Below are 26,821 nucleotides of genomic sequence, written 5' to 3' on the forward strand. Positions count from 1 at the left end.
GTCTCTTATGTGTGTATTTCTCATCTGTATGTGTGTGTGTGTGTGTGTGTGTATATATCTGGTGTGTGTGTATCTTATCTTATCTTATTGTGTGTGTGTGTGTGTATATATATATATATATATAAATAACTGAGAAGGTGATAGGAATCTGGAGCTCTCTGTCACAAATATGTAATAGTCATTTTAGTTCAATTTTTGAGATTGACCAAAATAGCACAGGATTTAGAGTCATTCAACATGGGAACAGGCCCTTCAGCCCAACTAGTCCATACCGATCAGGTTGGCCTAGCTCAGCTAATTCCACATGCCTGCGTTTTCCCCATATCCCTCCAAACCTTTCTTATCCCTGTACCCGTCCAAGTATGTTTTAAATGTCATTGTACCTGCCTCAACTATTTCCTCTGGCAGCTTGTTCCATACACCCACTACCCACTGAGTGGAAAAAGGTGCCCCTCAGGTTCTTATTAAATCTTAGTCCTGCTTACCTTAAACGTATGTGCTCATGTTTTTGATTCTGGTCATTTGTTAAAAGACACCTCTATAAGATCACCCCTCAACTTCCTGCCCTTCAAGGATAAAGTCCTAGCCTGCCCTATAGATCAGCCCCTAAAGTCCTGGCAACATCCTCATAAATCTTATCTGCATTCTTTCCATCTAAATGACACCCTTCCTATAGTGGGGAGACTAAATCTGAGCACAATACTCCAAGTGCGTCCTCACCATCGTCTTGTCCAACTGTAACGTCCCATCCCAACTTCTATGCTGAGTACCCTGACTGATGAAGACCAATGTATCAAAAGCCTTTTTGACCATCCTATCCACCTGTGACGTCACTTTCAGGAAAGATGCGCCTGCACTCCTAGATCCCTCGGCCCCACATCACTCCCCAGACCCGACCATTCACTGTGAAGTCCTTGTGCCGTGGTTTGACTTCCCAAAATACACGTCCCTGTATTAAACACCCGATCATTCCTCACCCCACTTGCCAAAATGATCAAGAGGCTACTGCAATTTTTGAATTTCACTATGTACGATATCGCCCACTTTAGTTTAATCTGCAAGTTTACTAATCATGCTTTGTACATTCATATCCAAATCATTGGGGAAGTTGGGTATATGACGTTGGACCATGGCTCTGTCATGGTCTCATTGAATGGTGGAACAAACTCGAAGATTAAATAGTCGAGGCTTTTCCTCTGACCAACCTTTTCAATAGGCTTTTAGCTGATGAACTAGTTCTGAGATATTGTTATGTGATGTGTCAGTTATTTTGCGCATTGTGAGTTTGAACAACAGTGAGATAAAAGATCAGATAATCTGGCTTGTTGATGTTGGTTTAGTGATAAATATGGCCATGTATGGGGAAATTACTTTCCTTGCCTCTGAATATCACCATGGGATACATACTCGCATGAGGCCAAATGGAGCTGTAGATTTAGATCTTGCCCTAAAGACATTGCAGTGCTCCAGCATTTCCAGGACTGTAAATCTAGATAATGTGCATAATTTTTCTGACTGAGCCAAAACTCGTACTTCACCATTTCTCAGAGGTGTGTAGAGAAACTGATTGACCTTTAAAAAGACTTGATTTAAAGTAAATGTTGTGAAGAGAATAGGTAGATCTAGTAACAATTCTTTCAAAAATCCTTGTGGGTGTGAAGTTCAGCCACGGGGCTAACATGTGGAGGTGTTTAAACGTGGCTCAGATTGGTGGCAAATATCAAGGCACTGTGGTCTTGAATCTAAGATAGACACAAAATGCCGGAGTAACTCAGCGGGACAGGCAGCATCTCTGGAGAGAAAGAATGGGTGCCTTTTTTCGGGTCGAGGCCCTTCTTCAGACTCAGACTCAGAGTCTGAAGAAGGGTTTCGACTCAAAATGTCACCCACCCTGCCTGTCCCGCTGAGTTGCTCCAGTATTTTGTGTCTATATTTGATTTAATCCAGCATCTGCACTTCCTTTCTGCACATGCAGTTTTTGATCTATCAGCTCGAAGGTATTAAAGATGATCGATCGGCATGACAGTCTTTTTTGACCTTACAACCAAAGAGAATATGAGCCAAAGATATGGCCTTAAGTGTTATACTATATTTTTATCTCCCATATTTTTAAAAGCAATTCAATGCCTCTCATACAGGTACATATTATCTATCTTATCAAATTAGATAGCCCATCATCAAATTTGGTGGGTATAATGAAATAGTTTTTTGCATTGTTCGGCAGGTCAACTTCTGAGAGAAACCAGGATATTGTTTGTGTTTCAAGATGGCATTCTGTCTTTTTGTAATTACTCAAGGATTTGTAATAATTGGATGTCAAATTCCCTCTGTAGATGGGGTCTGTTGGTGCTTTGTTCGAATTTCAGTGAATACTGTTCCACCATCCTATCTGCTTTTCATGATAGAGACTTGTTGCAGTAATTCGGGTCCACATTGTTAATAGACTGAGTTAACTTTATTCTTTCCTAGCTCTGGAGAACAAATTTAAAAGTTCAAGGAAAATGTTGGCACCTGCCAAACTGGCGCAGGGTGCTCAGTCCTCGTTTGTTTTCTTGGTAATGATCCCTGGGCAAGCATCACATCATGTATGGGATGCAATTAAGCAAGTCAGATGCATTCAGGTATTCACCGACCTGATAGGTAGAATTGCAGAACAAGTGCCTCAAAATAAGGCGCATTGAATCTTCAGCGTAGTAAGAGACCATTCATCCCACAGATCTGTGTTAGTTTAGGCCTCGGGCTGCTATAATATCCTTCATTTCCTTCCTTGCTCGCACTTGACGAACTTTCACTTACTGTATCTCTGAGGAAAAACTTTTTCACCCAGAAAGTTGAGGGAAATCTTTTTTACCCAGAGAGTGGAGGAAAAACATTTTCAGTTGTGAATCTGTGGAATTCTCTGCCACAGAAGGCAGTGGAGGCCAATTCACTGGATGTATTCAAGAGAGAGTTGGATATAGCTCTGAGGGCTAACGGAATCAAGGGATATGGGGAGAAAGCAGGAACGGGGTACTACTAATGAATGGCAGTGCTGGCTCAAAGGGCCGAATGGCCTACTCCTGCACCTATTTTCTATGTTTCTGTTTTTCATTATTATCCCCAATATTTCCAGATTGCACAATCTCATTCCTCTGTGCATAAAGAAGTTTCTGCTGAAATCCGTGCAGAATTTACTGGTAACTTGCAGGGTGTCGATTGGGTGGCTTGTGGGGTCACTTTTGCAATTTAGATGATAACCCTCAGATGTACATGAGGAGGATTTTGATGGACTTCGACAAGATTGACGGCTTAGAGTGACGCTGCCATTTCTAAATCTGGTTGTTACGGCTGCCAAAATCAAATACCTCAAAGACCAATAACATAATACAAAACCAGGTTCAAATGGAAAAATTATTTATTTTTCACTAACAAAAAGAACTAAACCTGGATCAAACAAACAAAGAGGGGTCGGATGGGCCAGCAAACAAAAGATAAAGGGTGCTCTGGCCGACCACTCAATGGGCCGTCGGACCAGAGACTCTAAACCTGCCTCAGTGTGAAAATAAACCTGAAACAAAACCACGAAAACAATAATGCCAGTCCCATCCTTCCCAAGCAAAATAAGTTAATACAGAATGAAGAGTTACATAAAGAACACTATGCAATCAAACAAACTAAACCAACACCAGACTGCTGCCACCAGTCTGGGGGGGGAAGAGAGAGAGAGACTGGCAGTGCACATGGTCTTTTTAAGCTGAGGCTCCGTCATCAGGCTCACGTGATGCAGCTTGGGCCAGGAGCCTCCAATCAGGTACAGGAGCAGCCAGGCAGCAGGAGGTACTAATGGAAATCAGAGAAACAGGTTAGTACATTATTAAAGGTACACAAAAATGCTGGAGAAACTCAGCGGGTGCAGCAGCATCTATGGAGCGAAGGAAATAGGTGACGTTTCGGGCCGAAACCCTTCTTCAGACTGATGGGGGGTGGGGGGAGAAGGAAGGAAAAAGGGAGGAGGAGGAGCCCGAGGGCGGGGAGATGAGAGGAGACAGCTCGAGGGTTAAGGAAGGGGAGGAGACAGCAATGGCTAGCAAAACTGGGAGAATTCAACGTTCATGCCATCCGGACGCAAGCAACCCAGGCGGAATATGAGGTGATGTTCCTCCAATTTCCGGTGTTGCTCACTCTGGCAATGGAGGAGACCCAGGACAGAGAGGTCGGATTGGGAATGGGAGGGGGAGTTGAAGTGCTGAGCAGGTAGGTTATTGCGGACTGAGCGGAGGTGTTCGGCGAAACGATCGCCCAACCTCCGCTTAGTCTCCCCGATGTAAATCAGCTGACATCTAGAGCAGCGGATGCAGTAGATGAGGTTGGAGGAGATACAGGTGAACCTTTGTCGCACCTGGAACGACTGCTTGGGTCCTTGAATGGAGTCGAGGGGGGAGGTGAAGGGACAGGTATTGCATTTCTTGCGGTTGCAACGGAAAGTGCCCGGGGAGGGGGTGGTACGGGAGGGAAGGGAAGAATTGACAAGGGAGTTGCGGAGGGAGCGGTCTTTGCGGAAGGCAGACATAGGGGGAGATGGGAAGATGTGGCGAGTGGTGGGGTCACGTTGGAGGTGGCGGAGGATTATGTGTTGTATTTGCCGGCTGGTGGGGTGAAAGGTGAGGACTAGGGGGACTCTGCCCTTGTTGCGAGTGCGGGGATGGGGAGAGAGAGCAGTGTTGCGGGGTATGGATGAGACCCTGGTGCGAGCCTCATCTATGGTGGCGGAGGGGAATCCCCGTTCCCTGAAGAACGAGGACATTTCTGATGCCCTGGTGTGGAATTAATTAATTAACCCCAGCAGAGGGAGCGCATAACACTGGTATCGGCTCGCCTCCTGGTCCAGAAAACTATTAAGCCATCGTGTCGTTTGAATTCTTTAGTGAGTTGTTTTTCTGCTTAAATTTTTCAGAGGTTGCCATTCAAACTTTCGGTATTTTGCTGAAAACGTACAGGTTTTCGGGTGTGATTTGGACTGCCTCCACTTCACGCCCACAGTGATTAATTGGAACATACTGAAATAATCTAGTTACCTTTGCATTGATGGGGCAAGCTTTGTAAAGGTTATGACAGAATTAGTCACAGCTTGTTCACATCTTAGACCTTAACCCAAGATCTGAGAGAAAACTGGTTGTTTCAAAAATGCTCATCGGCTGATCAAGCTTAATGGTGAATGTATTTTTTTAAATGCATTCTCTTTTACATACATTGTTATTTGAATTAGCAGGACTTACTGAAGCAATGTTGCAAATGATGTCGGTAGCCTCCTGCAGTCTCCTCATCTTTTCCATTGATGGAAATCTGCCATGCTCTATCTTGAGCTAAAACAAAGAAACCTGTAGCAAGACATATATACACAAAAATGATGCACAAGAGACTGCAGATGCTGGAATCATGAGCATAAAACAAACTAAAACAAACTTTTACGAGGATGTTGCCAGATCTTAAGGGCCTGAGCTTCAAGGAGAGGTTTGTCAGGCTTTGACTTTATTCCTTGGTGCAGGAGGCTGAGGGGTCATTTCATGGATTTTTATAAAACCGTGAGGGGGATAGATAGGGTGAATACCCAGAGTAGTCGGAAGAACCAGGGGACATAAGTTTAAGGTAAGAGGAAAAGATTTAATAGGAACATGAGGGACACGAGAATTATCCCAGGAATGATGTGTTCACAGGTGATGAGTGTTTGACAACACTGGCCCTGTACTCGCTGGAGTTTAGAAGGATGAGGGGGTACCTCATTGAAACTTACTGAATCGTGAAATGTCTGGATAGAGTGAATGTGGAGAGGATGGCTTCACTAGTGGGAGAGTCTAGGACGAGAGGCCGTAGCCTCAGAATAAAAGGACGTACCTTTAGGAAGGAGATGAGGAGGAGTTTTTTTCGTTAGAGTGTGATGAATCTGTGGAATGCATTGCCACCGACGGTTGTGGAGGCCATCAATGGATATCTTTAAGGAGGAGATTGACAAAAGATTGAGAATGGGGTTGAGAGGGAAAGATAGATTGGCTATGATTGAATGGCAGAGTTGACTTGATGGGCCGAATGACCTAATTCTGCTCCTATATCTTAAGAACATGTTTTTCACACAGAGGATGTGGGTATATGGAATGAGATGCCAGAGGATATAGTTGACGCAGGTACTGTAACAACATTCAAAAGACATTTCGACGGGTTCAACAATAAGCAAGGTTTGGAGGGATATGGGTCAAATGCAGACAGGTTGGACCAGCGTAGATGGAGCATCTTAGTTGGTACAGGCATGTTGGGCCGAATGGCCTGATTCCATGCTGTATGACTACGCTGGAGGAACTCATCTGGTCAGGAAGCATCTGTCGGGGGGACATGGAAGGTTAGCAATTCGGAATGGGACTATTCTTCAGTCTGATGACTGAAACCAATTCTCTGTTTGTGCTCAAGATTCCAGCATCTGCAGTCCCTTGTGTCCCCGAGTGATGAGGAGACGCAGGTTGACATTGGGTTGAGTCAGGATGTCACGCAGTCTTCAGTCCAGAAGCCATAAAATTATGACTCCGTCTGAAGAAGGGTCTCAACCCGAAAAACGTCACCCATTCCTTCTCTCCAGAGATGCTGCCTGTCGCGCTGAGTTACTCCATCTTTTTGTGTCTCTCTTCGATTTAAACCAGCATCTGCCGTTCCTTTCTACACTGTAGTAAAATTATGCTTGTTTTTTAAATTCCAGAGTACTTATTTGAATTTAAATTCCGCAGCTGCCATTGTGTGGTTCAAACTTGTCTCCCTTAACGATCCAGAACTGTGGCAGCTTACCTGTAACATAACTGTTACACTGACATTTAGTTTAGTTCAGAGATACAGTGCGGAAACAGGCCCTTCGGCCCATCGAGTCCACGCCGACCAGCGATCCTCATGCACTAACACCGTCCCACACACACTAGGGACAATTTACAATTTTACCAAGCCAATTAGCCTACAAACCTGTACGTCTTTGGGATGTGGGAGGAAACCAGAGCACCCGGAGAAAATCCACGCAGCTCACGGGGAGAGCGTACAAACTCCGTACAGACAGACCATGTCCTGCAACTTCTCCTACAATGGCCAGCTTCACACTCAGATCTTTTGTGTTATAAGGCAATAGCAGCACCACTGTGCTACTCTGTAAGGCCAGGACACCATGCACAACTCTCTTGCTCCTTATAATGTCACAGAATATTATACACCATATGGATGCATTATTACCCATCCTTCAATGCCCTTAAGAAGATGGTAGACAGTTGCCATCTAATCAACTGAAGTCAAGTGATCCCTCGAGTAGTAATGATGGAGGGGCAGGCTCCATGGTAATATCATTGGGTAGTGAATTCCAGGACACAGACACAGCAGTGAGGAAATATTGGCAATATAAATCCATACCTGGATGGTGTGTACTTGGAGGCATCTGCAAGCCACAGGGTTCCCATGCACCTGTCTGCGGTTGTCTTGGCAGACCTGCCGTGGGTTTCATCTCTTCTCTTCCAGTTCCCTGTAGCCCTCAATTCCCTGATGCGTCAAAATATTTACATTCTCTTATAAATATCCCAATAAAATCTAGTAGTGTAGGAAAGAACTGCAGATGCTGGTTTAAATCGAAGGTAGACACAAAATGTTGGAGGTCTGAAGAAGAGTCTCGACCCAAAACGTCACCCATTCCTTCTCTCCAGAGATGCTGCCCGTCCCACTGAGTTACTCCAGCATTTTGTGTCTACTCCCAATAATCTAGATTCCGCAACCCTTCATGGTAGAGAATTCCAGAGATACACTACCTTCGGTTTTAAATGACCACCCCCTCTTCTTATAACTATGGCCATTCATTCAAGATTCTCCTTCGAATGGATATGTCTTGACATCTACTCCTCATGCCTTCAAGATCTTTTGTATTTCAACAAGATAACCTCTCATTCTTCTAAACTCCAAAAATATAAATCTAATGTCTGTATCCACCAATTAATCTCTTGGATGCTCCCAGTGGCATTATATCCATAAATAAGAGGAGCGAATTGTGTACAGTTTCTACTCTTAACAACTGACCTTGGCGTTAGCAACTTTTCACTTAGTGAACCTGTTGAATGAATCATGCACAAGCACTTGTTGGGAAATTGATTTCTTAGTGTATCAATTACACAACATTGAGAGTTTTATGTTTAAACTAAACAAAGATATGCTACGTTTATTCAGTTTTGGTCTAGAATTCAAAAGTTGCAATGGATAATGGCCAAAGGAATTTCTAACTTGAACGTTCTTTAAAAGTTCCACTGTAAGAATTGGACTTTTACCAATTGGAAGAATTCCAAGAACTTGCAAATTGCCAGGTTGCACAGGACGTAGTTGAATTTTCAAAGTGATGATGGGATTGAACTGTTTTCCGATTGCTTAGATGGTTTGAGAAGACTCAGTTGATGGGATCAATCAAAATCGTAGGTGTTTAAGCAAAATTTTTTTATCTTCCCACATAATTAACTGGGCATTACTTTGCCAAATAGTTAAAATTAAGAATATACGACGCTCTGGAGCCTCATAATTGCTTCAATCCATCAAAATAGAATCCAGGAGGTAGAAACAAGGAACAGTACATGCTGGTTTACAAAGAGGGGCTGGAAATGCTCAGTCCCATTGACTGAGTCATCTCAAATCATCTATGTAACCAGAAAGAAGAATCCATGTGTTTTCTCAACATTGAAATCCTTTATTTTTCCACTTTCTTTTTTAACCATATAACCATATAACAATTACAGCACGGAAACAGGCCATCTCGGCCCTTCTAGTCCGTGCCGAACACGTATTCTCCCCTAGTCACATCTACCTGCACTCAGACCATAACCCTCCATTCCTTTCCCGTCCATATAACTATCCAATTTATTTTTAAATGATAAAATCGAACCTGCCTCCACCACCTTCACTGGAAGCTCATTCCACACAGCTACCACTCTCTGAGTAAAGAAGTTCCCCCTCATGTTACCCCTAAACTTCTGTCCCTTAATTCTCGTCAAATTTTTCTTTCAACCAGAAAATTATAATTATAAAATAATAATCTTAGCGGCCAGGGTATTGTAAACATCAATGGAGAACAAAGATTTGCTCAAAATCCTCCGACCCCATCAAAACGATAACAGGCAGCCTTGGAAGCCTAACCTCCTTAGTCAAACCGCACGTCAAAAACCTTGGCGTGATATTTGACTCCACATTAAAGTTTGACAAGCAAGTCAACTCTGTGGTAAAAGCTGGTTTCTTCCAGCTTCGTACAAACGCTAAAATCAAATAGTTCCGCAAATTCGACGACCTTGAAAAAAATCATCCACGCATTCATCTTTTCCCGCCTTGACTACTGCAACTTCCTATACACTGGCATCAGCCAATCATCCCTGTCCCATCTGCAATTGGTCCAAAACGCCGCAGCAAGACTTCTGACGGGTACCCGTAAACGGGACCACATCTCCCCGATCCTGGCCTCTCTCCACTGGCTCCCAGTATGGTATAGAATCAATTTCAAGCTCCTCTTATTCGTTTACAAAGCCCCTAACGGGCTTGCCCCCCCCCCATATCAAAAATCTTCTAACCAACCATTCTACCTCAAGGTCCCTCAGGTCGGCCGACTTGGGGCTACTGACTATCCCGCGGTCTAGGTTTAAGCTCAGGGGTGACCGCGTATTTGCGGTTGCAACACCTAAACTGTGGAATAGCATCCCGCTCCTCATCAGAACTGCCCCCACCATGGACTCCTTTAAGACACGACTCAAAACCTATTTCTACTCCCTTGCATTTTTGAGCCACTCTGAGGGGGCGCTGTAAACAGTTGATGTATGTATTGTTAGATCTGTCTACCGTTGCATGTATCAAATTAGTACCTACACTGATGTGAAGCACTTTGGTCAACGTGAGTTGATTTTAAATGTGCTCTACAAAGAAATTTATTATTATTATTATTATTATTAAAAAATAGTTTGTCTATCGGAAGGTGTTAATCTATGGATTCACCATGCAGACGACAGAAACTGACTCCGTGCAGTTGTTGGAGCCTGAGGTTAAATTGAATGCACATGTTCTGCTCTATAAAAGTTCCAGACTGTAGGATCCAAGGAATGGAGGGAAGTTACTGCAAAAATAATGAAGTAAATTATATTGAAGAAAGACACAAAAAGCTCGAGTAACTGAGCGGGCCAGGCAGCATCTCTGGAGAGAAGGAATGGGTGATGTTTCGGGTCGAGACCCTTATTTTTCTGTCTCAATTTCCAGGTCTTATTTCTTTTCAATAAATTATGATTAATAGCAGGCTTCCAAATGTGTTTAGTTTAGTTTAAAGATACAGTGCAAAACAGGCCCTTCGGCCCACCGAGTCCGCGCCGACCAACGATCCCCGCACATTAACACTATCCTACACACACTAGGGTCAATTTTTACGATTTTACTAAACTAATTAGCCTACAAACCTGTGTGTCTTTGGAGTGTGGGAGGAAACCTGAGCACCCAGGCAAAACTCACGTAGGTCACGGGGAGAATGTACAAACTCTGTACAGACAGCACCAGTAGTCAGGATCGAACCCAGGTCTCTGGCGCTGTAAGGCAGCAACTCTACTGCTGCGTCACCATGCCAGCCCTATACAACACAGAAATAGGCCACTCAACCAAAGCTTACCTGTGACGACCAAGATGCCCCATCAACCAGTCCCACCTACCTGCATTTGGCCCATCTTCCTCAACCTTTCCTATGCATGTATCTTTCCAAATGTATTTTAATTCAACAGAAGATCTACGTCAGTATCGCCACCCTGCTCTAGGAAGGTTATCACTAAGCTGGAAAGAGTGCAGAGAAGATTTATGTGGATGTTGCTAGGACTGGAGGGCTAGAGCTATAGGGAGGCGTTGGGAAGGCTAGGATAGGGTATGAGGGTAATAGACAGGGTGAATGCACAGTCTTTTACCCAGAGTTGGGGAATCACAGTTGTTGGACGAATTATGGATGATCACGAGTCAGTATAGGAGGGAGATCGATCGACTGACTGAATGGTGCCAGAACATCAACCCTGCTCTCCATGTCGGTAAAACAAAGGAGCTAATTGTTGACTTTAGAAGCGGAAGGCCGAGGATCTACATCGACGGGACTTTGGTGGAGAGAGTCAAAAGCCTCGTATTCCTGGGCGTGAAGATCTGTCCTGGACCCACCACATTGATGCAATTGTAAAGAAACCCCATCAACACCTCTGCCTTCTTGGAAGATTGAGGAGATTCGGTATGTTGATGGATACTGTCTTGAACTTCTACGAATGAATGGTAGTGAGCATATTGTCTGGTTGCACCGAGTCCTGGTTTGGCAATTCAACAAAGAAGAATGTGAAGAGTGGAGAACACTAAACTCCACACCGTCAAAGGGATCTACGGGAGTCGCTGCCTCAAAAACGCAGCCGGCATCATCAGAGACCCATGTCACCCTGGCCATGCTTTTAGTCCATCGGGAAGAAGGTACAGGAGCCTGAAAACTGTAATGTCCAGGTTCACGAGCAGCTTCTTCCCAATAACCATCAGGCTATTAAATACCACAACCTCCAACAAAGCTCCAAACTGCATTCACCTGGGGACCATTGCTTTCGTCTTTGCACTATTGTTTGTTTTTTATATGAAGAACTTTCTTGTTGTTTATTTGGTGTTTGCTGGGCATTATATTTGCATATCTGGTGTGCTGCTGCAAGTAAGGATTTCATTGTTCTGTTTGGAACATTTGGCAATCACCTCTTCAGCAGAGAAGGTTATTGGCTGCAACCTTCCCTCCATTGATGAACTGTACACTGCAAGGGCCAGGAAGCGAGCGGGCAAGATCATCTCTGACCGCTCTCACCCTGGCCACAAGCTCTTTGAATCACTTCCCTCTGGAAGGCGACTCCAGATTGTCAAAGCTGCCACAGCCAGACATAAAAACAGTTTTTATCCACGAGTAGTTGCTCTACTCAACAGCCAAAAATCTGTAGCCTCCCTTTGATCTGGTATTTTGTTGGTTCACATGCTTGATCAATGGTGTTTTATCATTAATGTTGTATTATTATTAATGTTTAGTGTTTTCTGAGTCATTCGTAACTGTCACTGTATGTCATGTTGTTACTTGTGGGCGGAGCACCAAGGCAAATTCCTTGTATGTGAATACTTGGCCAATAAACTTACTTAAAACACTTTTGACTCCTAGAGGGCACAGGTTTATGGTGAGAGGGGAAAGATTTAATAGGAACCTAAGAGGCAACTTTTTCACCAAGAGGGCAGTGATTATATGGAACGAGCTGCCAGAGAAAGAGGTTGAGTCAGGTACAATAACAACATTTAGCAGATCTTTAGACAGGCACATAGATTGGAAAGGTTGAGAGGGAAATGGGCCAAGTGCAGACAAATGGCTTGTTTAGATGGGGCATCTTGGTCGGTATGTACGACTTGGGTCAAGGGGGATGTCCCGTGCTCTATGACTCTATGAATCTATCTGTTCCAGTATCAGGTCACAGGGCCACCGCACCCATTTGTTTTGCAATTTGGGGAAAGTTAACGGATAAATTCAGTCTTACAGCAAAATTCAATGCTTTTATTCGTGGAATTTTACCTATTGTTGGATATAACTGTACTTTAAAATTGGTACAAAGCTCCCAACGAACACGCAAGCATGTCTATTACTCAGATAAAATACAGATTTTATTGAAAAAAATGGATTTGCAAAGAGAAGTTTACAACAATATTGTTAGACTATGTCATCTGAGAGCCGGCAACCTTTCCTCAATTGGTCTTATATTGATCATGACCTAAATTGTTTGTCCCACGTGTAAACATCAGCTCTCTCAGCAAGCTAATGTAACGTAACAGTGGCATCATGATTCAGCAGATCACTGCTGGAGATTGATCCTATGTCACCACAAGAGTGCATTCTGAAACTGAAATGTCATTAACTCCTACAGAGCATGCAAAAATCTCATTACAGACATGCAGAGAGCACTGAAATCTCATTGCCTTATGCTGCAGACAACAACTGTAGGCAGTGCACACTGAAATCTTAATACAGGCTTGCCTTGCACCAAATATCACAACCTCATGTTTGAATCGTGCATGTCTCATGCTAAGGTGGGCAATTAGGGATGGGAACTAAATGTTACCTTGTCAGTAATGTCTACAGCACCAAAACAAAAAAAACTTGCAACAAAATTTTCACTCGATGTTCATAAGCAATTGGCAATCAGTAAATTCCATTTTTGCCATGTTAAGGCAGACGCACAAGCATAAACTGTTCAATCAGCCCATCTGTATACAGCAGCGTTTGCTGAGAGGGAACTACATTTTGCCACGCAAATGTGTTAACTTCTTCAGAGCTGAAGGAATGATCGTTGCAATTATCTGTCCATTTAGGATATTTGTTTATTATTTCATCTGAACTTCCAACTGCAGAACTTGTTTTTTTTTCAGCGCCATGCACACCCTCCAAAAACGTATCAGTGCTGTACTGGGCCTACGCGATCTCCTGTTTACTACACACTTTAACTTCCCCTCCTATTCCCACACTGACCTTTCTGTCCTGGGCCTCCTCCACTGTCAGAGTGAGGCCCAGCACAAATTGGAGGAACAACACCTTATATTTTGCTTGGGCAGAATTAATATTGATTTCTCTAACTTCAAGTAAGCCTTGCTTTCCATCTCTCTCCATCCCTCCCCACCCTAGTTCTTCTACTAGTTTCACTGTCCTCCTTATTAATTTCACTGTTTGTATGCCTCGTTGTCTACTTCCCCACAGCCAACAATTGATAATCGTCTGATGTGTCCTTTTCACACCTTACGTGGTCTATGTGCCCTTACATATCTGTATTTTTTCTCTCCCCTGGCTCACAGTCTGAAGAAGGGTCTCAACTAGAATTTCTTTGCAGAGATGCTGCCTGTCCCATCGAGTTACTGCAGTATTTTGTGTCTATCTTCGTTGTAAACCAGCGTCTGTAGTTCCTTCCTACATGAGTTGTCTTTGGTCTCGGTTGTCAGCCGATAGCTCTAAGGATGAAGAATGGTAACGGTTCCCAGTATTTAGGCAAATTCCTGACCACGAGGTGGCTCAGATACCTTCATGCCTTTGTGTTGCTCTTACCTGCGGTTAAATAAAGTGGAGATAATTGGAAGTCATTAATGCACACCACAACTCTTCCACAATTTATTTTGTATCCGCGGAGCAAATAACTGCTGGCACAGAAAATACAAGCTCTTTTCTGATTATGTTATCCAACACATTTATGTCCAGCAATCCAGCACCCTAGCCGCAAACTCTTTGAATCACTTCCCTCTGGAAGGCAACTCCGGACTGTCAAAGCTGCCTTTCTTTTTTATTTTATTTTCTTTTCTCTATTCTCTCTCTCAACTTTCTTCATTTACTCGTTTTCTTTTTTCACACACTATATATTTCACATCTTTCTATCCTTTACTATCTAACTTCTTTTTCTTATTCTAATCTTTTTTCAGTGTAACAAAAAAAAAAAAGAAATTGTACATAAAATGTATTATGAAAATATATATTAGGCACTTTGGTGCCATATGACTGTACTTACTTCTAATAAAATAAAATATTAAAAAAAAAAAAAGCTGCCACAACCACACATACTCGTGCTTTTTTCCACGAGTAGTAGCTCTACTCAATAACCAAAAATATGTAGCCTCCTTTTGCTCTGGTATTTTATTTAATTCACATGTTTAATCAATACTGTTTTATTATTAATGTTTAATGTTTTATGTGTCATTCCTAACTGTCACTGTATGTCATGTTGTCACTTGCGGGCGGAGCACCAAGGCAAATTCCTTGTATGTGAATATACTTGGCCAATAAACTTATTCATTCATTCATTTCATATAAATCTTAGCATTCCTAGCACATTTCATATATTGAAGATAGACACAAAATCCTTGAATAACTCAGCGGGACAGGCAGCATCTCTGGAGAGAAGGAATGGATGACGTTTCGGGTCGAGACCCTTCTTCAGACACTTCATATCCTTCACACTTCATATAAATCGTTTAATTTACGTTAGCCTAATCCTGGTTACAGTTTACATTGTCCTTTAGTAACCATCATATTTATTGTTGCAGAGTTTAGCCCAGCTTGAGATACTTTGTAAACAGCTGTATGAAACCACTGAAACATCTACGCGACTACAGGCGGAGAAGGCCCTGGTTGAATTCACCAACAGCCCGGACTGCCTGAGTAAATGCCAACTACTCCTAGAGAGAGGAAGTGTAAGTACCATTGACACTTGACTACATATTCCTGCAGTTTGTAGATAGTTTAAATAGTATGTAGTATAATAGTATATTGTAGATAGTTTAAATAGTTCCAGATGTTGGGGGAGTCCAGAACCAGGGGCTACAGTTTAAGAATAAGGGGTAAACCATTTAGAATGGAGATGAGGAAAAACGTTTTCACACAGAGGGTTGTGAATCTGTGGAATTCTCTGCATTAGAAGGCCAATTCTCTGGATGCTTTCAAGAGAGAGCTAGATAGGGCTCTTAAAGATAGCGGAGTCAGGGGATATGGGGAGAAGGCAGAAACGGGGTACTGATTGTGGATGATCAGCCATGATCACAGTGAATGCGGTGCTGGCTCAAAAGGCCGAATGGCCTACTCCTGCACCTATTGTCTATTGTGTACAAAAGTACAAAATAACGTATTTTGTTGTGAAATGATCGTTCACTCAACCTTCATTAAAAAAAAAAAAAATCTTTGTTTTATCACCTTTCTTGGTTGGCATTGATATGGAGAACTTCTCAGGAGAACATAGATAGGTGACATTTTGGGTCGAGACCCTTCCTCTGGCTGATTGTAGGTGGGGGTGGGGGGGGGGGCTGGAAAAGGTTTTCCAGCTTTTATCGAGTCCTTTACAAAAATAGCCCGCAGTATTTCATACATTGCTGGTTCATTGACAATAATGTAAAGTTCTAAGAAATGGTTCTTTTAAAAAATATATATATATTTCCGAAATCTTCCTCTCGTTGTTTTCCAGTCATCGTATTCACAGTTGCTGGCAGCAACCTGCCTTACAAAGCTTGTCTCGCGAACAAATAACCCTTTGCCTTTAGAACAGCGTACAGACATACGTAAGTAAAAATTGTGGCTTCATTTTTTCTATTTGCTTTTTATTTTGTTCATCCAAATCTTGATATCCAGATGTGGCCCTTGTGGCTAAAGGGATCTGTCTGGTATGGAGAGAAGGCAGGTACAGGATACTGAGTTGGATGATCAGCCATGATCATATTGAATGGCGGTGCAGGCTCGAAGGGCCGAATGGCCTACTCCTGCACCTATTTTCTATGTTTCTATCATTTGTCATCCAAGATTCATCGGACTTGCTGGCTATACATTTCACGCCTCATGATCAAGTTAGGCCTGAAGTAAGAATTTCCACCTCTCTAGCTTTTCAACTATGACTCTCAGTTAAAATTGTGAAAGTTGGAATCCGGTATTACTATAATAATAATAATAATAATGGATGGGATTTATATAGCGCCTTTCTAATACTCAAGGCGCTTTACATCGCATTATTCATTCACTCCTCAGTCACACTCGGTGGTGGTAAGCTACTTCTGTAGCCACAGCTGCCCTGGGGCAGACTGACGGAAGCGTGGCTGCCAATCTGCGCCTACGGCCCCTCCGACCACCACCAATCACTCACACACATTCACACACATTCACACACAGGCAAAGGTGGGTGAAGTGTCTTGCCCAAGGACACAACGACAGTATGCACTCCAAGCGGGATTCGAACCGGCTACCTTCCGGTTGCCAGCCGAACACTTAGCCCATTGTGCCATCTGTCGGCTCACTATGTCCTATTATTCTTGTATTTATGTGATCTATCCACATATTTGCGCTCTTTCTCCTGCTGACTGTTATAAGGCCTGCAGTTTAACCCTAGTGCCATGATGGCTTCCATCTTGTCCCTCAACTCTACCTATATGGCCTCCTTTGAGAACCCTCCAGGATGCCCTCCCTCTGGCAAAATGGGCACCTTGATCAATTTACAGTGCCACCCCTTTCACATTATCCTTGCCACGCCTGATAACTCCACACCTTGCAATGTTGCAATGCCAGTTCTGTTGTCCTATCAAACATGTCTACGTGATAGCACAATATCATCATCCATGTGCTGATAAATGTTTGGAGTTCACCAGCCTGTATTGTAATGCCGTTCACTTCAAATAAGATATTATTCAATGGTTTTGTCAGCAGTATTTTTTGTTTAGTTTTGAAGTCAGAAACAGTGCAATAATCCAGTTTGAAGTTCCATTGCAAAACTTCTGTATCAGTATTCTCATTGTTCAGGTGATACATTAAATTGAGACCCCCTTTGTAGAGTTCTCTATGATGCCTATTCAAGATTTAGTGTCTGTTTTTATTGTTGGCCAAGAATTGTGCTCATGGCATTTAATTGCGTCGATATTGTCTTCCATATTTCAATGGTACACGTACAATAAAGTGGAGAAAAAAGTACTTCAATGACTGTAAGGTGATTTGGGACATCATCAGGTTGGGACAAGCTCTGAAGTTTGTACTTCCACGGCAATACTAAATGCTGCAGGCAGCATCATGGGGGAAATACAGTCAATGGTTCATTCCAAGGACCCTTTATCAAAACATTGAGATAACAAGTATGTGCTTTAATTTGGGGAGAGAGAGAAGGAAGGGTGGAGAGAACAGAGGGACTGTCTGGTAGCAATTCACTTTTTAATGCATTGTTTATGAAATTCAGAATACAGTCTCTATAATGGACAAACCTAACGCAGGTTGACTGAGTGTTTATCCTGATACCTCTGTTCATTTCACACATGCGACCCTGAGTTTCCTGTCACTCTAGTTCCTGTCTCCCTTTGACCTCTCTACCCCGCACCTCCTACATTGTTCCAGTTATTGTTTAAAGTTATCTCGGAGCAGCCAGCCTCTCATCTTCCATCTGGGCCTGTGGCGACCTGAAGAACATAATAAACAATTTCAGATAACCATCCTCCACTGTTGTGGCTGTACCTCTCTGTTTTAATTATTTTCCTTTTTTAATCTCTACTGTTTTTAACTACCAGCTTTTATAGCTGCTACTTGACGACTTTGGTCTATACTCTAAATGCTTCTGTTTAGTTTAGTGATACAGCACAAAAACAGGCCCTTCGGCCCACCGAGTCCGCACCGACCAGCGATCCCTGCACATTAACACTATCCTACACACACTATGGACAATTTACACTTACACCAAGCCAATTAACCTACAAACCTGTACGTCTTTGGAGTGTGGGAGGAAACTGAAGATCTCGGAGAAAACCCATGTGGTCACGGGGAGAACGTACAAACTCCCTATAGACAGCGCCTGTCGTCGGGATTGAACCTGGCACTGTGAGGCAGCAACTCTAATGCTGCATCTCCATGGCCGCCCTCTACCATGTTCATTTTGCACTTGTCAGTTCTGGTGAAGGGTCTTTAATCTGAAATATTGTCTCTGTTATGTTCCTATGGATGTTCCTTGACCTGGCGAAGAGTTAAAATGTTCTATTTTTGTTTCACTTTCTAGCCACTGCAGTTTTTTATGTTCCCCGGTCTTTCATTAAATTGGATGATAAAGCCGCAATAGTTTGCATGTATGGTGCATAATTTAATTTATTTTCACTTTCTTTTTTTGGCCTTAGGAAACTATGTGTTGAATTACTTGGCGACCAGACCAAAACTAGCAAGCTTTGTAACGCAAGCACTCATCCAACTCTTTGCCCGAATCACCAAACTGGGCTGGTTTGACTGCCAGAAGGAGGAGTATGTCTTTAGGAATGTCATTGCCGATGTCACAAGATTTTTGCAGGTAGGGGTTGCCACAGTTAAGCATCATTATTGGGAATCTACTCTGTCTTCGTAAATTGGCAGTAGCCAAATTTATTGTCATAATGTCTCTTCATCATTTCTTTTGGTGACAGTTTACAGGGAGAAGGTAGGAGAATGGAGTTGAGAGGGAAAAATAGATTAGGCATGCTTGAATGGCAGAGTGGACTCGATGGGCGGAATGACCTTGTATGTGAATACTTGGCCAATAAACTTACTTACTTTACCTAACTCTGCTCTTCTAACTTATGGTCTTATTTGTTTCCACTGCCTCTGAAGCCTATATTGCTGGTCATGTAATCAAATTCTAGGAATGCATTGTGCCTGATTGCACTGAAGGCTTGTAGTTGGTTTGAAGGCTCCAAGGAGAATGGCAGTATAGAAGTTAGAGATACACTGGAGTACAGATGTACAAAGCACCTGATTTATCACTTCTGGATTTGGCATCGTCAAATTGCACTTGACTTGCAATCACATTGACTTCCTGAAGTTGATGAGATTACAAGTCAAGTGCATCTCCAGAGGATTCAGTTACAATATTTGTTGCAGATATCCTGCAAGCTCATTCATTTGAATAGGTTCACTGACTCCCATTCGGCCCTGTGACTTTGTGCTGGTTTTTAGAGTAATTCCATAAACTCCATTACCCCCACTTGTTTTTCCATGACCTATTATATCTCAAATGCCCTGATTCACCTGCTCGCCAATCCAACTAATCCCCAGACTAACATGCCTTTGCGGTGTCGGAGGGATCTAGAGCACCCAGAAGAAACCTGTACAGTCTACAGGAGAATGTGTATCCCCACACTGCAGGTACCTGTCAGACATGTGTAGCTCCACACTGACAACGATCCAGGTTGGATCAATACCTGGTTCGTTGGAGCTGTGAGACTGAGTTTATCACTGTGTCGTTGTGCTTGATGACTGATTCCATTTTTGAGTCCAAATGGCCAGGAAACCCATTCTGATCTTTTGCATCATGCCTATGTCCTGCAGAGCACAATTCTCCCCTCTGCTGCTCAGCGTATATTTTTGAAGGAGGCAGAGATGGTGGATTAATGAGGCTTAAATGTCATGGATAAATTGTTGGTAATTACACTTATTATTGCTTCAGGGAAACCAGGAGGCGAAAGTAACCAATGTTGTTTCTGTGCTTCTCCACAGGACAGTGTTGAGCACTGTATTATAGGAGTCATGATTCTTTCCCAGTTAACGAATGAAATAAACCAGGTGAGTGCCACAGGGACCTCCAATGTCACCTCGTCTCATTAAATTCCATTTCCCTCTCCCATCCTGTTTGTATGTTATTTGTTATGTTCTACTTGCACCAGGTTTTTGAGGCAGAATCATTTTATTTAAATAGTAGTAACACTTCTGCTTGCAATCACGAAAGCACTTTTCCAAGCTCACTTGATATACTGTTCAGACTTTTCCCATTGCTGGGCTGGCTGGACCTGTTTAATCCCTGAGGCTCAGGTGTACTGTGGGTTTGTTGCAGGATCACACATACATTCTTCCTGTGGGGTGATACGGGCTCTTTTATGTTCATTTTCACCATTTTACTTCATTGCCTTTTGATGTTTTTGCTCTGTTCAAACCTGAGCCATAAGTTGACCTTGGATGAGGAAGGCAATTTGGTAACGTGATTTCTAGTGAGACATTGTGTGCAGTGTATCCAATAGGACTTTGTTGTATTTTCTTGCGGGAGGAATAGATCAGGCTTGCGCCAAATAGTTTACTACGTCCACATTATTTCAGCAAGTTTTGCTGAAATTTGGCAATGATGGCACGAGTGATGGAATTAGTTCCTTATAGTAAATGCCTACCATGTTATGTGTGCTGAAGCAGAGCAAGAATTTCATTGTCCTATCAGGGACACATGACAATAAACTCACTTGAACTTGATTCTATTCAGTAACAGAATTATAAAGATGAATTGCAGAGTTCAACCCTGCATTTTTCTGCAGTCTTGGGCAGAACAGTTGCTCTACCACCTGTCACATCCCAATGGGATGTTTTCTGTGCTACATCTGTAGAAATTGCTAAGAGTCATTTGAGACGTGTGAATTTCCTTAGTTTCTATGGAAGTAGAGACATTATGTGCTTTCAAGACGGGCAAGATTGTTTAATTGTCATTTGCACCGACAATGACAGTAAAATTCTTGCAACACCATCACAGGTCTGTAAGCCCAGCCCTTGATAGATAACTTGAAAAGCAAACAAAAATAGTTCAACACATTTTTAAAAACTCAATATTAGTGCAAAACGAAACAAAAGCTCAGTCCATAGTGCAACCAAGACAGTTCATAGTGCGTAGTTGAGTTGGTGTTTGTAGTGTTCAATAGCCTGCAATGGTGTTCTTGGCCATAGCGTCCATGTGGTTGGACAAGCACATATTGCTGGTGATATTTACACCTCGGATCTATGCTCTTGACCATCTCCACATCAGCACCATCGATGTCGACCTGTACACCACACTGCCTTCTGGTCGATGACCAGCACCTTCATTCTGCTGACATTGAAGGGGTTGTTATTGCCTTGACCAGTTGCTGCTCAGCTCGCTATCTCCTTCCTGCAGTCATTCTCGATGTTCCAGAATCGGCCTGCCACAATGAATGGTGTCATCTGTAAACTTTTATAGATAGAGTTAGAGCAGAATTTGCCTGCACTGGTGTGAGTATAACAAATGCATCCTTACGAAGCACTGGTGTTGAGAATTATCATGGGGAGGTTTTATCACCTATCCCTCCCTGATTGTGGTCTATGGGTCAGGAAGTCAAGGATACAGCACCAGAGGGGGGTTCTAAATCCTGGATCCAGGAGATGGAGATGAATGAGTTTGGTTAGATTAATCTAACATTATGACTTAGATAACCTGTTTTGCCTTCAGGTTGTGCTATTGAGGATAGTAATCAACGAATGGTTACCCTGTCAACTCTCTCGTACAGTTGTGAATGAGATCTGTGCCTCTGGGAAAGGACATTGAGGAAGGAGCCTTCACTGTTTTAATGTGTAACAAGTTATGTTTGCAAAATGTTACAAAGTGGCAATGTACAATGTATCAAAAGGAACTGCAGATGCTGGTTCATAATAGACAAAAAAGCGCTGGAGTAACTCAGTGGGTCAGGCAGCAGGCATCTCTGGAGAAAATGGATAGGTGACATTTCGGGTCGAGACCCTCCTTCAGACTGGTTATAGTAGGGAGAGTGGGGGGGGGGAACTGGAAACGAAGGGAAAAAACAGGGTAAATCTGGGCCGGCAACAGTTTACCTCAGGCAAGGAAGTTCCCTGATAAGCTGACTTGGCTTGAGACAGGTAGGTGTGAGCCCAAGTGAGATACATGGTTGCAAACTGTCAAACTAGTTAACTGGACAACATAGAGAAACAAAAACGGGAAAATAGCCAAAAATGTCATCAAGAGGTGATTCTTAAAGGCTATCTTAGAGGAAAGATAGAGTTTAAGGGTGGGGGCGAGTCCTCCCTGGCAGCACCATGCACAGATGGCATTAGCAGAGTACAGGAAACTGAGGACTACACACAGCCAGAATTTGTGGAGCACAGTTTAGTTTAGAGATACAGTGCGGAAACAGGCCCTTCAGCCAACCTAGTCCGGACCAACCAGCGATCCCCGCACATTAACGCTATCCTACACACACTAGGGACAATTTACACTTATACCAAGCCAATTAACCTACAAACTTGTACGTCTTTGGAGTGTGGGAGGAAACCGAAGATCTTGGAGAAATTTCAGGGGGAACGTACAAACTCCCTACAGGCCGGGATCGAACCCGGGTCTCCGGTGCTGCAAGCGCTGTAAGGCAGCAGATCCACTGTGACGCCCCGCTGTTATAAAGGAAGCTAGTGTAGGAAGGAACTGCAGATGCTGGTTTACACTGTCTGAAGAAAGGGCCTCGACCTGAAATGTCTCCCATTCCTTCTCTCCAGAGATGCTGCCTGTCCCGCTGAGTTACTACAGCATTTTGTGTCTCTATAGGAAGCTTGGTGGACAGCAGGTGGCCAGCAAAGGGCAGTAAGCTCCTTCTCAGATGTTCAACGATAATCCGAGAATGTTTCTGTAGAGAATCAAATCGTTCAGTACACTCGGTGTATATTGGTACTTGTCTCCACGTGATCCAGCAGTCTCACCCTGGTCTGTTGGTCACTCTGCAGATCCTTCAACAACCTCTTCATCTCCCTGAAGGGCCCGTCCCACTCGGGCGTCATTTGCGCGTCATTTACGAGACATCATTTACGCGTCACGACGCATGATGGGCACACGTCGTGATGCGCTCATGGTGAGTGGTGACGTAGGCAGTGGGCGCCCCATGATTTTGGGATGTACAAAATCTTTGCGGGCCATCTGCGTGATGCACAAATGACGCCCAAGTGGAACAGGCCCTTGACTTACATTTTGCCACCCAATCTGTCCTGATAAACACATTCTAATCAAGGTACTATAGAAGTCTGCATTCTAATTGAAATTTAACCCCAAATGTTGTTGGCACTCTGACTTTATTAACCTGTGTTGCACCATTTAATGATTTGAGAATTGTTGCAGTAACATTTGAGTTGTGAACGTGGATGATTCATTTCTTTCTTCTAGGCTGACACTACACATCCACTGACCAAACATAGGAAAATTGCTTCGTCATTTCGAGACGCATCGCTGTTTGATATTTTCACGCTTTCTTGCAATTTACTAAAGCAGGTAAGGGTTTTACATTTTACCAACAATTGCAACCATTACTGGCGGAACCCCGAGATAATTCAAGCCTTATTTATAACTGGGCATCATGAACAAAGACATTGTGCAGTTCAATAGATGTACTGTGTAGTTACCTGTCTCACAAGGTGAATCGCTACACACAAGATGGCAAACAATGTAATGCCTCTGTGCGTTAGGTTGGGCCTTCATTTAGTCTACACACCAGCCTACTATTCCAATATCTGGAGCAAAAAAACGAAGAATTTGAGATTTCCCATCTCAAAATCTTAGGTTTTAAATTGAACAGTGGTGGAGTTTGAAGGTTTGTACCAAGAATCTATGGAACAAACTAATGCAATGGGATTGACCCACCCAAAGACAGGGCAAGCAGACAAAATGTGTTGGAAGGAACTGCAGATGTTGGTTTAAACCGAAGATAGACACAAAATGCAATGGAGTCTGAAGAAGGGCCTCAATCCCATTCCTTCTCTTCAGAGATGCTGCCTGTCTCGCTGTGTTACTCCAGCATTTTGTGTCTATCTTCAGTTTTCAACCAGCATCTGCAGTTCCTCCCTATACAATATCTGCAATGTTGTCCCAGCCACGGGTGAGCACTCCTTGCTGAACTATCCCTGAGGATGCTTGCAGCTAGAATTGATAGAATGTATGCACTATAAGCAGGAGAATTCGTCAGTAGATCATAGGTAGGGTCACAGGATTTTATCATTTGTGCAGCTTGGGATCCCATTGCATTTTTTTGGACGTGCACTCTCACTGCCGATGAAAGGACTCACGGCCCTGCACCTGCTGTTTGTCTGGGTTATTCTAATGGCATGCACTTTCTTGCAGGCATCAGGAAAGAGCTTAAATCTGAACGATGAAAGCCAACACGGTCTTCTAATGCAGCTCCTTAAACTAGCCCACAGCTGCCTCAACTTCGACTTCATTGGCACGTCAACAGATGAGTCGTCGGACGACCTCTGTACTGTCCAGATTCCAACCAGCTGGAGGTCAGGTATGGTCATATTCAGTAGTTTGTGCCACAACATCATTTGTCACGTTAATGCTTAAAGTGGAAGAACAGTCCTCTCTCCCACCCTGTCCCCTCAGCCCTCAATCTGCACCAACCCATGAAGACTCCACCACATACTTTTAGCTTGCATTCCCTCTGCAGCAATACTTGGCTCTGCTCTCCCCTTAACCCACTCTCACTATCTAGTTCTCCTTGTTACTCTCTTCCTCCTTCAGCGTGTCTTCTCCCTGCCCCTCCCTGCGTGCTCGCTGCACTCTTACACGCGTTTCTCTGTGTGGTTGGTTGCCCCATGCTCTTGCCATCACTCCTCCCGGCTCATACCCTCCCCCACCCCCCACATTCTCCCCGCCAAAGTGTGCTCGTTCCCTGTGCTCTCCTAATGCACCGGTTCTCTCCGGCCTGCGTACCCTCATTAATGTGGAGAAGCCCTCCCACCCCCGCCCCAAGACTAGCCCACCCCACTACTGTCATAGGTTTCTTGTCCACTTCCCTCCCCTCCTCCCCCAAGCTCCTAGCTTCCATTACCACATGAATACTATCAGTTGCCCACCACTTTTTTTGCAGCAGTTAATTTTATAATGTTTTCATGTCTTTCATATTAAAACCTGAGTGATCCATGTTGGCCATTAGCTAATGCCTGGTTATCATCAGATTTGTTTTTTATGGGCGCAATTATATTTAATGTGTTGAAACTGGATAAATATTAGGTGGAATAGCTTCCTCTCTAGCCCCCCAGTGTTTCTTGTTTATATTTAATGCACCCATTGTCTTTGCTGTGTTGTGGATGCCAGGATCCTCAGCTTCAAAGTTCTTGATTGCAGCCTTTATTTTCATTACAGCTGTCGCTTCTAATATAATATTTTCAATTTTTTCAAATGAATAATTTAAATGTCATTCTATTCATGAAATTATGCCAAAAAAGAGTCACAGTGAAATTGCTTTTATGATTGGTTTTCTTGTTGTACCCCAGAGGTACTAAAGGGCCTGTCACACTTTCACGACCTAATTCACAACCTTTTTTAATCGTGGACATTTTTCATCATGTAGAAAAATCGCCCCGACCTACTTGATGCCACGAGTACCTACGACTAGCATCACGACCTGCTACGACTTACCTACGACTTGCCTACGACCTTGTGACGACCATGCTGCGAGTATGAGTCAAGGGCAAACTCGGCAGAGGTCGTGAAAGTGGGACAGGCCCTTAACGCTCCGTGCATTAGTCGAGATCTTTTGAATCAGTTACTGTCCAGATTCTGATTTTGATTAGCTATATTTTTTTCTACTATGGTTTACTAACCATTGTGTGATTTTTTTCTGAAGTGATTTAATCTATGCAGTAGATTTTAATAATGTTTTGATTTTTTTGATGAATTGATGGAGCGCATGTCCAAATGTGGACGCAGATTTTTAAAATTGTGCTTTCTGTTTTTCTCACTTGAGGTACATTAATGACCAGTTGTGGCAGGGAATTTATATAGCCACAATATAATCATCCCGAGAGAAGTCATTCCCCAGATGAAGAGACCTTTGTATTTGTAGTTAGTACTGCTCAGAGCTAAATGTTTCAATATCAGAATCTTGCACTGATTGCTTATATGTTAGGAAGATTAAATTTATATCATGTTGGTACCCTATTTAAATGCCAGCTGCAGAGTTAATAATAATCTATTAAAATGTAGATAACCACTAGACCTCGTCATCCAACAACCCTAAAGGGCCTGTCCCACTTACGCGACTTTTACAGGCGAATGCCGGCACACTTCATAGGTCGCCGAAATTTTCAACATGTTGAAAATTCAGCGGCAACCAGAAAGACGCTACGACTCTTTGGAGACCTCTCACGACCATAGGCTGTATGGTTGTGATAGGTCTCCTATGGTCGTGAGAGGTCTCCTATGGTCGTGAGAGGTCTCCAAAGAATCGTAGCGTCTTTCTGGTCGCCGCTGAATTTTCAACATGTAGAAAATTTTGGCGACCTATGACGGGTGCCGGCAGTCGCCTGTAACGGTCGCATAAGTGGGACAGGCCCTTTAGATGACAAAATCTGAGAAATGGGAAGTGGGGTGTTTCACTAACATTACTTAGTCTCCACTTGCTGATCCACAACAAGCCAACAGTGGAGGGGAAGAAAAACCCCAGAGCTTGGCGATCATGGGTCTAAAGTCACCCAGGTGCACTATTCTCACAGGGTGTCATCATTACA

General features: G+C 43.3%; 1 protein-coding gene across 1 annotated transcript in view; it reads left to right on the plus strand.

Moving 5' to 3' along the window:
* The window catches only part of xpo7 (exportin 7), a 67,618-nt gene that overhangs the window by 3,885 nt on the left and 36,912 nt on the right, over positions 1-26,821 (plus strand). The window contains exons 2-7 of the mRNA XM_033013979.1: positions 15,115-15,261; positions 16,026-16,119; positions 18,694-18,860; positions 20,042-20,107; positions 23,481-23,585; positions 24,432-24,597. Coding sequence (XP_032869870.1) covers positions 15,115-15,261; positions 16,026-16,119; positions 18,694-18,860; positions 20,042-20,107; positions 23,481-23,585; positions 24,432-24,597 — 745 coding nt within the window. The remainder of the gene's footprint in view (positions 1-15,114; positions 15,262-16,025; positions 16,120-18,693; positions 18,861-20,041; positions 20,108-23,480; positions 23,586-24,431; positions 24,598-26,821) is intronic.

This window comes from Amblyraja radiata, chromosome 39, assembly GCF_010909765.2.
Source record: "Amblyraja radiata isolate CabotCenter1 chromosome 39, sAmbRad1.1.pri, whole genome shotgun sequence".
NCBI lineage: Eukaryota > Metazoa > Chordata > Chondrichthyes > Rajiformes > Rajidae > Amblyraja > Amblyraja radiata.